The 12532-nt window shown below is 44.3% G+C and overlaps 1 protein-coding gene across 2 annotated transcripts in view; it reads left to right on the top strand.

Annotated features, from left to right (window-relative positions):
- Window positions 1-12532, top strand: part of LOC125335239 (MLX interacting protein) — a 45528-nt gene continuing 32996 nt past the window's right edge. For both annotated transcript variants that reach the window (XM_048322713.1, XM_048322712.1), the window contains exon 1: window positions 1-389. In XM_048322713.1, coding sequence (XP_048178670.1) covers window positions 19-389 — 371 coding nt within the window. In that variant the 5' untranslated portion in view covers window positions 1-18. The remainder of the gene's footprint in view (window positions 390-12532) is intronic.

Here is a 12532-nt window from a genome sequence, read left to right as displayed (position 1 = left end):
CGCGGCGGCAGCGGGGCCATGGCCGCCGACGTGTTCATGCGGCCGGCGCGGCTGCTCGGGGCGGCGGGGCCGCTGTCCCCCCGCACGGAGCCCGACGAGGACTCGTCGGACACGGACGATGGCGGAGCGTCGCCGGGCGGGGGGCGGCGGTGCGGGCCGCGGCGGGGGCAGCCCCCGGGCCCACAGATCATCCACTCGGGGCACTTCATGGTCTCGTCGCCTCACAGTGAGCACCCGCCCAAGAAGGGCTACGACTTCGACACGGTCAACGAGCAGACCTGCCAGACCTACCAGTTCGGGGCGGCCCGCGGCGGCGGCGGCGCCGGCGGCCGCCTCAGCATCGACGCGTCCCTCACGAAGCTCTTCGAGTGCATGTCCCTGGCCTACAGGTACCGCCGGGGGCCGAGCGGCCTCGGGAGCGAGTCCCGGCCGCGGGGAAAGCCCCAGCCGGGCTGGGCGGGGGGAACGCGCCGGGGCCCCGGGGCCGTGTGAGGGGCGGGGGCGAGGCCGAGCGGGGACCCCCCGGCCCGGCCCGACCCACACGCGGGGTTTCGGTGCCGCTTTTGTTTTCAGCGAACTTGAGGATCCCGGCGGGTGCTTTTCCGCAGGCCTGAGGCTCGGGGTGGGGGGGGGGGGGGGGGGGGGCTGTCGCTGCCTCCTCGTCGTGAGGGCTGAGGGATGGGGTCCCGCTCGCCCCGGCTGGCTGCTGGTGCCGCTGGAAACCCTCAGCATCCCGCGGCCAGGCTGGGAGCGAGTGGAAGCCTCTAGTGCTAAACAGAAACCCTTAAAGGGCAAAGTGCCCCGCTCGATGTGAAACCCAGCCAATTTTCCTTCTTCCCCTCCCCAAATTTTATTTTTATAACAAAGTCAAGCAAGCGGGCTCTGTCGCTGTTTCCTTTGTTCCTGCGGTGGCTGCAGCTGGCAGCAGCACTTCCTGGGTTGATCTGCACCTTTTGCTCAGACTTCAGTTGTGCTTTTCATCTTTTCAATAAGGCGATATATTCACATTTATCCCCTTTGTCTGTCATCCAAAATGGAGGCAGAGCTGTGGAATAGAAGTGTTTTGGAAAGATGTGTGTCTGCTCGAGTCTTTTGTTCAGTGTGATATAGCAGAAACCGGATCCAATCTGATGTTCTCTGCTGAGCGTATTTTGGAAGTTGATTAAAAGGGCTGATGGAAAATGCCTCTTGGCATATCAACAGAAATATTTATTTTCATCTTTAGGAACCACATTAGCTCGCTAAAAGAAAATTAACTTTGCCCACCCCTAATTCCTCTGTTTAAATATTGCTCAATGAAGAAGAAACAATAGAAGAACTATCTGTTCTGTATAGTAGCCAGAAGATGTAATGTAAATTAATCTTAAAATTTTGATAATATTGGCCAAGCATGTTATTAGTTACTGAAGAGAGACCGAACCTCAGATAAGGTGTGTGCAACAGTGGACATAAATACTTTGCACTTACAAAAGAAATAAAAATGTAAGCCTTAACTAAAAATTAATCAATCTGCCTTATTGTGCAAGCTGGGAGGAACTTGCAAAGGAACCACAGGTATTATGAAGGACAGAGCTGGACTGCTCATGTGCATCTGCTCCTTGGCCTCTATCACCTTTATTTTATTTTGTGCTTCCACTAGTGTGTCCTTGGGATTTTTGAAACTGAGGATCATGTCTATTGCAAAGGAATGATGCTGTTACACTTAGTACTGAGCTCTGATGTAGGTGAATAAATTGAGCACCAAATTTATTTCAGAAAAAAAAAAATTATCCTGGTTGCTGGTGATAGCATGAGGCAAGGTGCAGAAAATATCTTCTTGGAGGCTGCCAAAGAAAAGCACATTCTTAATGCTTCTATCCTTGGGTAGCTTAGGGTTTGCTGAGTTGCAGCCCTGAAGCATCCTGCCCGAATTCAGCCTGCTTAGTCAGCAGCTTTGGGATACATTGTCTACATCTGCCAAACAAACCAACTGTAAACTTGGATCTAAAAAGGATTAAAGTAATTCTGGAAAGTCTGATTTGAGGTGATGAATGTGGCTATGAAATGAGAAATGATCTCTTTTTAGCAAATGATTGAGCCTGTAGGTTGTAGGTCTCTCTGTCCACATCCTGCTCAGGTTGGATTTGATCTTGGCTGGTTTATGGGGATGTTTTTGTGGCTGTTGCCTCAGCTGTACTTTTCTCATTATTGTCTCTCAGATCCAGCACTGACAAAACATGCAATTTCTATGTCAGTGTTTTCCGTGCCATTTTGCTGGACAGAAATTCACTCTAGAAAAGAGCTGGGGGTGTGGAAGCCAGCACCAAAAACTAACACAAAGGTGAAGATGTGTGGTTTTTGCTTTGTGGGGGCATGAGCTGACTGCAGAGCTGGGCGATGCAGCCGTGTCAAACACAAACCCACGGAAGCTGCAGTAATGGAGCTCTCTGTGCAATATTTATTTACACGTGACGCTCATTGCTGGTATTTCAGTGTTTAAAGTCTTAAAGAGAAGCAGTAGAATGTGCGGTATCCGTTAGCTTTGCTGATGGACTAGAAAGAAAAAGTTTTTCTAGATTACCTGGGTCATTACCTGGGTCATTACCTCGGGTGGTTCGTTTGGAAGTGACCAAATTTATGCCGGATCACGGATTTGTGGTGTAACCTGGGCTCTTTTAATTGTGCTGTAAATTTTTTTTGAGTTTGGCTTTGTGCTGTTAATGATCAAACTTTTTATGATAAAAAAAGTTATTTCTGAACACCAGGGAAGTGGTTCCCTCATGCCTTTGAGCAGTACAAACCAACATGATTCTAATTTTCATCACAGCTGTTTCAGTCACATATCCAGTTGCACAGCTTGAAAAGTCTCATGTCAGATAAGCCATTCCAGAGGGAAAAATATGCCTATATCATACTCCCCTGTACAGTGAGCAGATTAAAACAATTTTTTAAATTAATAAGTGACTTATAACCACTGGGGTTTACAACAAGCGTCACGTGGGCTGTACTTTATCTAAAATGTCTCCCGTTTTTCTGCTGAGATTGATTGTGGGAGCGGTACCACACGGACAGAGGTAAAAGAACATTGGTTTTCCCCTTTTAGCCCCTTCATCTCAGCTCTTTAAACCAATGTGACCTTGCAGACCTTGACATGTAGGTAGCTAGAATTGACCTGTTGCAGGCAGGCCACTTTAAAGTCAAAAAGGTCTTAAAAAATGTGCTTCTCAAAAAGAGAAAGACCTTTGACGCTGCTCGCTCTAATGAGAAACTGTGCTCCTGGTTACATGACCTACAATATGCAGAATTAAGTAAAATGTTATGCCATCTTGATATTTAATTTAGTAAAGCCCTCTAATAACTTTACTGTTATCCAAATAATTACATTACCCAGAAATAGCTTCCCAAAGCTGAACTGTTCCAATAACAGCATATCATGAAGGTTTTTTTTCCCTGAGATTGGGTCAGAACAATTTTTTCTCTTTGTTTTGGAGACTTCTTGTCTCCAGCAGAAGAATCATGTTCAGCTCCATGTAGAATGCAGGCTGAAGACTTCTGTGAGGTGAAAAATTGTGCTTTACAAAAGGGCACTGTAAACCATTTGTTGCCCTGACAGTCTGGAATATGGGACATTGGACTGCCCCGTGGAAAGCTCTGCTTTGGGAAGAATGATGCATAGTTTAAGGTTCAAAACCTGAAATAGGAACTTTTCTGAACTGCTTGTGGAGCTCTTAAGAATGCATATTGGGAATCAGTGACCTTGTGCTCGTTTATCTCTAGTACAGAGAGGTAAATTCTGCTAAAATGACTAATGTAATTATTGCAGGGAGTAGGAAATACAGTGTATTACTCCCAGAAGAAGTAGATTTAAAACTATTCTTTATTTTCTCTGGGTGTAAAATGGATAAAAGACAGTGCAGATTTCCGTTACACTCAGCCAGTGTGTTGTATACACACCCTGTGAAGAAATAAGAGGTTGATGAGGCTCTGAGACCACGTAAATAATTAATTCTGTGTGCGAAGGTTCCCTTCTTGTGCAGTGCTGGGGAGACAATCCTGCAGTGGAACAAATGGGCTCCTCAGATGTGTGTGAGGTCATGTACATTGTGTAAACAAAGCACAAGCTTTATTGTAGGAATTATTAATGATACTACTCACACTGGGTGATGTTCTTTTTAAATTATTATATATTATTATGTCAGTCATTGCCCATCTTAGCGTCGGGCATGGTAGCGTAGATGAAGATGACTTTGTGGGCTCATTTATTCTTAAGTAGCCTCAGAATTCTCTCACCTCTTAATAAAGAGCTTAAGGAACATGCCAGGTGTTGTGCTTGAGGTAAGAGTGTTAGTGTTGGCATGAGACATTTGTCCAAAACCCTCTGGATCCTGCTTGCTCAAGCTGCACAAAGCAGGAGAGTGGGGTCTGGGAACTGGGACAAAGGCTGCCTTGTGAACAGCTTGCCAGGTCATTTCTAGATTTCATCTCTCCTCTTTAGCAATATGACTCCTTCACTTCATGTAGATGTAAGCCAAAAATATTCCCTTCCTCAGTGGACTGACATTAGGGGTCAGCTTGTTTCCAGAGCACCTTTGCCACGCATTCTTTGTTAGTGCAGCATGTGTTTGGGGAAGTTCTCAGCAGTGCTGATAGCACTTGGAGACTAAAAACTTCCAGAATTTAGTTACATATTTCACATGCTGCTTGTAGAGACTACTCTGATAAAAACACCTATATTCACCCTCTGAATTAGCCAAACTTGAGCAGAGTTGCTGTTATAAAGTATTTTTTAACCATAGTAAGGGTCCCTTCAAAGCAAGGGTGCCGTATGAATCAGAACATTGGTACTGAGCCTCTTACCCTGCTTATGTCAGGTGCTTGATACAGTGACAACCTTTTAATCTCTGTGTAAGATGCACTTTGAAATTCCTCCTTGACAACCTTGAACCTCAAGATGGTTTGCAGAAAGGTTGCTGAGCTGTTCTTGTTTCAAAGACGCATTTCTTTGCCAAAGTAAACATTGAGTAGTGGTAGTGTGAGAACGCCTTGGTTCAAACTAAGGTTTTGGTGTCTTCAGGGCTACAAATGACAACAGGAAGAACAGACAAATTCTGTAGGCAGAGGTTTAGATATAGGGACAATTTTGTTTGTTTTGCTCCTGGCTATTTTGGTGTCTGTGCAGGCTGGTTTCTGTGGACCTGGTTGTGCAGGGTATTAATATTGAGGTGCGGGGCACGGTAGTCACATTTTTCATTAAAAAAGCACACTGTTGTAATATTTTGATTTACCATTTAATCTACATGTTTTGTTGTAGTTATCGTCTTGTGTTTTTACTCAGTAAACAGATGTTGTTTTCTGGCTTAAATACAACATGGATTTCATAATCATAATTTTTGATGGATTGCTGAAATAGGGAAGAGGGAACTAGTTTGTCCTCAGACTGCCAGTTCTCAAGAACTTTTGCGTGGTGTGAAAAAATTTGGCTGAACTTTGAGATTTGGCATTATTTTTAGTGAAGATTTTGTGCTGTGGGGTTATGATGTGCTTTGAATGGCAACAGAAATTAATACGTTGATTTTCAGTTCTCCCCCCCTTACCTGTTTTTATTTCTTTCTGCTGAGTGGCAAGAGGAATCAAAGCCAAGAAACCCAAAATTCAGGTCTTGGCTTTACTCATGTTTTTCCACACATCCCTTTAGTAGGTCACTGAACCTTTCTTGTTTGTTACTTTCCCATGTGGGGGAAAAAATTTCCATTCTTTTGGAAAGCAGAGTTGATATTCAGTCACTTGAGCAGCTGCTTATCTGACTGTGTGTCCTTAAGCTATGATTAGTCTTAATCAAACAAAAGGGTATCTAGTGATGCTGCAAGCTGGGAAGGGGTGGGGAGGAATAAAGGGAGCTTTGTGGCCATTTTGAGCTGAAGGCTGGGCATTGCTGGGATGTCAGAGGCATTTTGACTGGCTTGAAGGAGAGAGTGAACTCTTTTAAGTTGTTACGGGTGGGTGGAATTTTTCCTCTAATAAGAGTACTCAGACATTTGTTGTAAAGCAGGCAGAGTTGAAGGGGCAAGGAATGAGGCTGGAAGCTCACTGAGATGTGGAGTAAAATTATGGGGATCTTTGAGGAATGCATTGAGTGAATTAGAAGGGCCAAGATAAAGCCACACAATGAGCTGGATAGTGTTGACAGAGGCCACAGGGATGGAAACAGGAAAGAAAAATAAGACACTGCAAAATTCAAGTCAAACAAAGGATGTCTCAGCTGACTGGGTGGGTTTGAGCCTGGCTTACAAACTCACTGAACCCGTGTGAGTGAGGAAACATCCAGCAGCAGGGGTGGATGGAATGACAGCAAGGAAAGGGAAGTCTCTAATGATAGTGGAGACTCGAGAAGAAAAGAGGTTGGAGTTGTACTTAGATGAGATCTGATAAAAAGGACAGAGGTGAATGATCCCGATGAGTTGGGGAGAAAAGAGAATGTTATAATGTTCTCCTGTTCAGGGCAGGAGAAATAGGATTGAAAGGGAAGAATATATGGAAAGTAAGGGTAGATGATGGAAGGTGTGGCTGGAGTCAGGGAAGTCCAATGTTTATTCGCCATGCTTTGATCTGTGATGGGAGAGTTAGATAGGAAGCGCTTGATGAGAGTGTGCCTGATAAAGGAGAGCATGAGCTGGATGGACCCAGATACGGAAGTCATGGATGATCAAGCAGTAAGATGGGGGCAGGAGATCTGGAGTTCCTGGTTTGGCTCTTCTCATGCTGTCCTGCTGCCTTTTGCTGTTGGAGAGAAAGGGTTCTCTTTTAAAAACAGAACAACAACAACAACAAAACCTTATCAGTTGAGAAACCTGGACCAGTTTGGGTTTAAGCTGGTGTTTTATTTTTAATTAACAGACTACAGGCTATATGCTTGCAACTTCCTTTCTTTGTATGCAGAAATTAATTGCATTTACAGTTTCCCTCATCTGCCCTTTGATATCTTAATATCACTGGCACAAACAGTTCTTTAAAGACAAAACTTCTAAGCTACTTCTGAGGAAAAAGACAAGCTTTCTAAACTCTTTGATGGCTATAGAAATATTTTACAGCTTTCATACAATTTTCCTTTCGCTCTGGGAAGGAAACCTTTAACATGTCCATAAAACAATTATGAAGATGATTAAGAAAAGTACTTGTTTCAGTTGCCTCCAAAGAAAATATAGTTGGTTCTTTGTGTTTCAGACAGTGATGGAAAAACCTGAATCTGATTGTTTTTAGTGCAAGCTAGAGTTACACTATTGTCACAGCTTCTGAAGCAGGAAGGCTTGAAAAACAGGGTTAGGAAAAGCAAGGTTCTTCAGAAATTGCTTCTAATCGTTTTAGTATCAGAACAGAAATTCTGAACATGGTCCTTTCAAATAATTTTTGATTTTTTGCTCAAATGGGAGTTAAAAGGTCATTTTTGATTGGTTTTGAACATAAAACACTCTGACTTGGTGTCATTCCTGATATAATTAATGTAGCCATCCCTTGGTAATTAAAGCAGCCATTGCCATGGGAAATGTTCCAGGGTGCGTTTGCCACAGCTTATTTACTTTGTGACACACAAGCACAAAGCTCTTCACTAACCCTTGGTTTCTTGGCTGTTGATCTTAGATAAATCAGTTACTGCTTTTTCCTCCCTTTCTCCCTTCTGAAAATGACAAAAACAGTCTCAGCACTTCAGAGCCCCAGATATGTGTGCTGGCCTTTTTGAAAGGGGGAAACAAAGGCATGAAGTTTAGAAGTGAGCTGACATAGGAGTCTAAAAGGAAGCCTTGTCAAAGATGACACTTCAGCTACAAACTTGATAAAGGAAAGAGGACAAATGGAAGAAAGATTTCAGAGGGGGTAACAAAGAAGGTATGCAGCTTACTGACTCCTCCCTTAGAAAAGCTGCTAAGGATGAGGAACCCTACAGATACAAATTACAGGGTAATAAAACCAGGCTGATATTTGAAGGGCAATCGTAATGCTTCTGGAAGGCAGTGCTCTGCTGAATGCCCTTGGCCTTTACTGAACTGCCTGAGAAGCACCTGCTCCCTGCCCTGATTCTGGTTCTGAGAGGCATCATTGCTCTCATCATGCAGTCACCAAAAAACCTTTAATATCTGGAGCATCACTCTGGATTCCTGAGTGTGCTGCTGAGAGTAGCCTTCTGGAGAATCTGGAAAACCTTTCCGTTGTTCTGTTGGGCTTGGAGGTCTAAATGGTGTGAGCTTCTCTAAGCTGTCAAATGGTTAATAGCCATTGGAGGCATGACCCCTTTCTGCAAGAGAGGTTTGTTCAGGAGCTGAATGTGCCACTCCAGGCAGCAGGAGGACCCTGCCTGTTTGGGAACTTTTTACTCTGCAAGCAGAAATGACGAGGGCTCCTTGACTGTTTTCCTGCCTTGGCTCGATGCACTGCAGTTGCTGGACTCCGCCTGCCTGTGTTAAATCTGCTGCTGGATTGAGCAGAAGTTTGCTTGAACTCGGTGGGGGTAGTGTTTTATCTTCCTGCCATTCCCATACATGTGATGATCTTTTATAGGTCTCCTCCAGGCTTAATGCCTCTGAGGAGCAAGTGTTAAGGAGAGCCTGGGTGATACCTCTGTGTGGTGTGAATGGCTGCAGGGGAATTGCAGTTCCCTCTCTGTTAAGCAGATTGCACTTTGTGCCTTAAGGTGTGGAAACTCTTGAGTGCTGCTTAAGAGCAAGCTCAGCAGTAGTTACCTTTGTGAAAGATTAGTATTTTTAGTTTGCTGTCCAGCTGTGACGTCAGTGGATAATAGAAAATGGGATTGGAAAGGACCATAGGAAGCCATCTAGGCCTAGGAAAAAGATTCCTTCCCTGGGCTGGTTATCCAGACCATGGCCACTTGCAAGGTATAAGTAGGTACTAAGCCCACAGTGTTAGGAGTGGTTCTCAGGGCTGCTTTGTCACCTGTGGGACTGTAAGAGAAAAGGTGACATGCCAGATGGAAAGGGCTTGCAGGGCACTGCTTGGATTATCATGTAGCAGGGTATTAGTGAAAGAATCTGATTCACTTCAATTAGTGATATGTTAGTGTGTTTTGCCAGAATACTCCTGACCTACAGATAACCCATGGCATGGTTGGTGATTACCATGATGTGAGTAAAGGGTTCAGCTGTTTAAGTAGCTAAGCAGTGCTGCTTAATGAATTGATCACTTTTCCTGAAAAGCACAGAAAAATTTTAATGACTTGTTAGAGAGCTTTTTTTCCATGGTTTTGTGTTTGCAGCGCATTATCTACAACAGTAATGCACAGTTAGAGACCTTTTCATCTCTCTACTTCTAGTTTAGTTGATGGTGTAGTGCAAGGAAGCAGTGGATACAGTCTTCTTTGCTATATTTAATGCCTTTTCTTGCTTAATTTTATATGTGGTAGTGTCTTCCTACATACAGAGATAAATGCTTTTTTTTTTTGCTTTTTTTTTATTATAGTGGGAGATTTCTGGATTTCCAGGGGTATCTTTATTACTCGTTTATACCACACCAGAGCAAGTAGAGGCTATCTTTATGGGTAGAGTACCTGTGTGGTGTTTGTGCTTCTCTTTCATTGCAGATTAACAATATTTCCCGATGCAGAATTTTGGCGGGGACAGTTCAGAGCAGAAATAGGAGAGTTGAGGCTGCTTTCAGCTGAGGGAACGGGGAAGAATGGTTGAGAGATCACCCCTAGTCTATGAAAAGTTGTCCTTATTCAAGTACAGGGGTCTGATGCTTGTTTACAGCTTTGTTTCTGTGTGAGCTTGAAAGGGCTTCTTCCATCTCAGGAGATAAAGGGTGGTCTTATCTTTGCTGGTTTGGGGTGGGGTTTACTTGTCGTAGGGCTGGCTTGTGAGTAAGAACAAGAATTGAAGAGTGGAACCTTAAGGGTGACTGAGGGGGTAAGGAGAAGATCCAGATAACCTTGCTCTTGTGTAATAGGTTTGCTCTTCTTAAGAAAGAGGATTGCTGGTACTGGTTTTGGAAATGAGATAGCAGCTGCATTGTTTGTAGTTGGGTCATGCAAATCTGGGGGGAAGGTGGCAGCTTGCAAGTGTGACCTGGCCTGAACCCTCCGTGAGGGATGTTTGCTCCTCCCAGCCTTGTCCTGTGCTGCATCTGCCCTGGTATTCTGAGAGCCCTGCCACTGTGGGTCCTCAGAGGTGTCTGTGTTGAGTGCTTGTGTGAACAGCAGAGCCTTTAGTGTCATTAGAATCACTGTGGTGAGTGCAGGACGTTGGTCCTGTGTCCTGCCAGGCAGAGGGAGCGAAGGAAGAAAGGTGTGCAAGTGTTTTGTCCTGAGGAGTTTGTGTTGCAGCTTGTACTGCTGCCTAGAACAGATCTGCAGCAAGCAGGATGAGGCCTTTTCTTTTCACTGCTCCTTCCAGCAGTGGAGCCTGTTACTCCTCAGAGATCAGCAGGGTTGCTCTTTATGAGAGACATGTCTGCACAACGAGATTCAAGCAAACATTGCAGAGGCACGAAGGAGGCTTTGCTTCTGGAATCTGCCAAATTCATTGTTTTCAGAACTCTCTAGCATGGGATGTTTACTCGAAATCCTGGCCTGAAGTGACCTTGGCCATCATGGCTGGGAGACCTCTGGCCAGGCTGCAGCAACTCAGTGACTTCTGTATCCAACAGCCAAACCCTTCCCCAGCCCATGTGAGCTTGTTGTCCAAAACACTTTTCTTGTCCACATCACCCCATCTGTGCCAGGGACTTGGTTGCCTTGGCGCCAAAATTCTAATGTAGGGCAAGGGTTAGACTCACTCCAGCCAGCCAGGCTGATGATACAGAGTCCAGGCCTGTGTGGTAGTGCTGGTGTATCTTTGGAGCAGCTGGAATGTGGGGTTTCACAACAGACCTAAAAATAACTCAGGCCCACAGCATTTAGTATGTTGATGTGAATATGAGCCATCACAGGCTATTCTGCTCAATTCTTCTTGCTGCATCTTGCGTCCAGATTTTACACTGCTCTTAAATCTGTACTATTCTATTTATCCTCAATGTCTAGACCATTCACAAAGAGACAGAGACCAAATGGAGCAAGAATAGTGGAAGAGCTTCTCAGGTCTTTGTGGTTCTTCTTTCAAGTCCGTGACTGCTCGTGATTATCTTTTTATCATGCAGACTTTTGCTTTTGGTGCTGTGGTGTGACACTTGATTTAGCCTGTGTTAGTTGTTGAAAGCCATTACTTTGGAGGCAGAAGTGATCAAGGTAAAAAAAGAAAGGCATGCACATAAAAAGGAAAACTTAAAAAGGTAGAAAGGAAATACCTGAGCTTGTGGGTCTGGCAGCTGTTAGAGAGGAAGTGCCAAACAGGAAGAGGGCAATGGAAGATGTTGCATTCCTGATCTGCCAGTCATTGGATATGGGTATTATCTGCTGCCACATTTTCCAGAGCAAAGAATGATATAATTTGTTTTGTTCTTGGATGGTCAGTCTCTGCTCATCCTGATGAATTTCTGTATGTTTATATAGAAGCTGTAGTCTGAGTAAGCTTAGACATGGCTAGTCAAGCTCTGTTGTTAATATTTGCAGTGACATCTGTGCATCAGGAGAACTCCCAGTATTTGAGTGAGAGGCAACACAGCGAAGTCCTGGTCCTGCTAAGCTGTGTTGGGGATTCAGGAATGAGCTCTGAAATGTGCTTGTCTGTTAGCAGCACACCAAGGTCTGGATGTTGCGTGTCATGCTTCTCATGTTAGCTCGTCCTGTACAGTGTCCAGAGAATGTATCACTGTTTCCCTGTACAAACTCCTGCATATTGCTATCTGCACCGCTCAGTCCAGCTTTCTGTTTGCTTGCTAAATATCTGTTCCTGCAGGATGGAGGTTGAGGGAACTTAGATAGAAAATATGCTGGTGGTGTGCCAGATATGGGAAAGTGTGAAGCAGTGAAAGAAATGACCTACTTGCTTTTGCTCTTTAAAACATGGCTTCTGAGAAAGAAAATTGAGTGCAGGGGTTGTAGAGGGGGGAACAGGTTCGCCACCTGGGAACACATACAAAAATGACTTCTGGGTTAGAGGATATGAAACTTCTAGAAAGGAAGGACTAAGTCAAAGGATTTGGATATGGTTGTGAAATATTTAGATCCGTTACAGAGCCAGAGAAGCTCTTTGCATGTCATCAACTTACTCCAAATGAATCTAGTGTTGGGATGGGAGAACTGACTTGATCAGGAATACAAATATTCTCAAGGAGGAAACTGTACTCACGTCAGGTAATTATTAGCAACCATGTTTGACACCTAAAACCTGTTGAAAATAGAAACAGAGATTGTGAAATAAATGGGAAACCAAAGCAATATATCCAAAAGCCGAGGCATCCAAGCTGTTGCAGTAGTCACCACAGTGGCTGTTCTCTACTAAAAATGTCATTATCCCTCCCTTTTCAAAGCAGAGACCTGCCAAATCAATATACATACTCAGCTGGGGGGGGAAAGTGTCTATAAACAGCAAAAAGAGAACCTGTGTAGTTCTTCCAGTTCACTTCTAGGGAGTGAGTTAATATACTTGCTAATATAATTTTCCTTTAGAGC

The sequence above is a fragment of the Corvus hawaiiensis genome, chromosome 18 (genome assembly GCF_020740725.1).
Source record: "Corvus hawaiiensis isolate bCorHaw1 chromosome 18, bCorHaw1.pri.cur, whole genome shotgun sequence".
Classification (NCBI taxonomy): Eukaryota; Metazoa; Chordata; class Aves; order Passeriformes; family Corvidae; genus Corvus; species Corvus hawaiiensis.
This window is presented reverse-complemented; position numbering and strand designations above follow the sequence as displayed.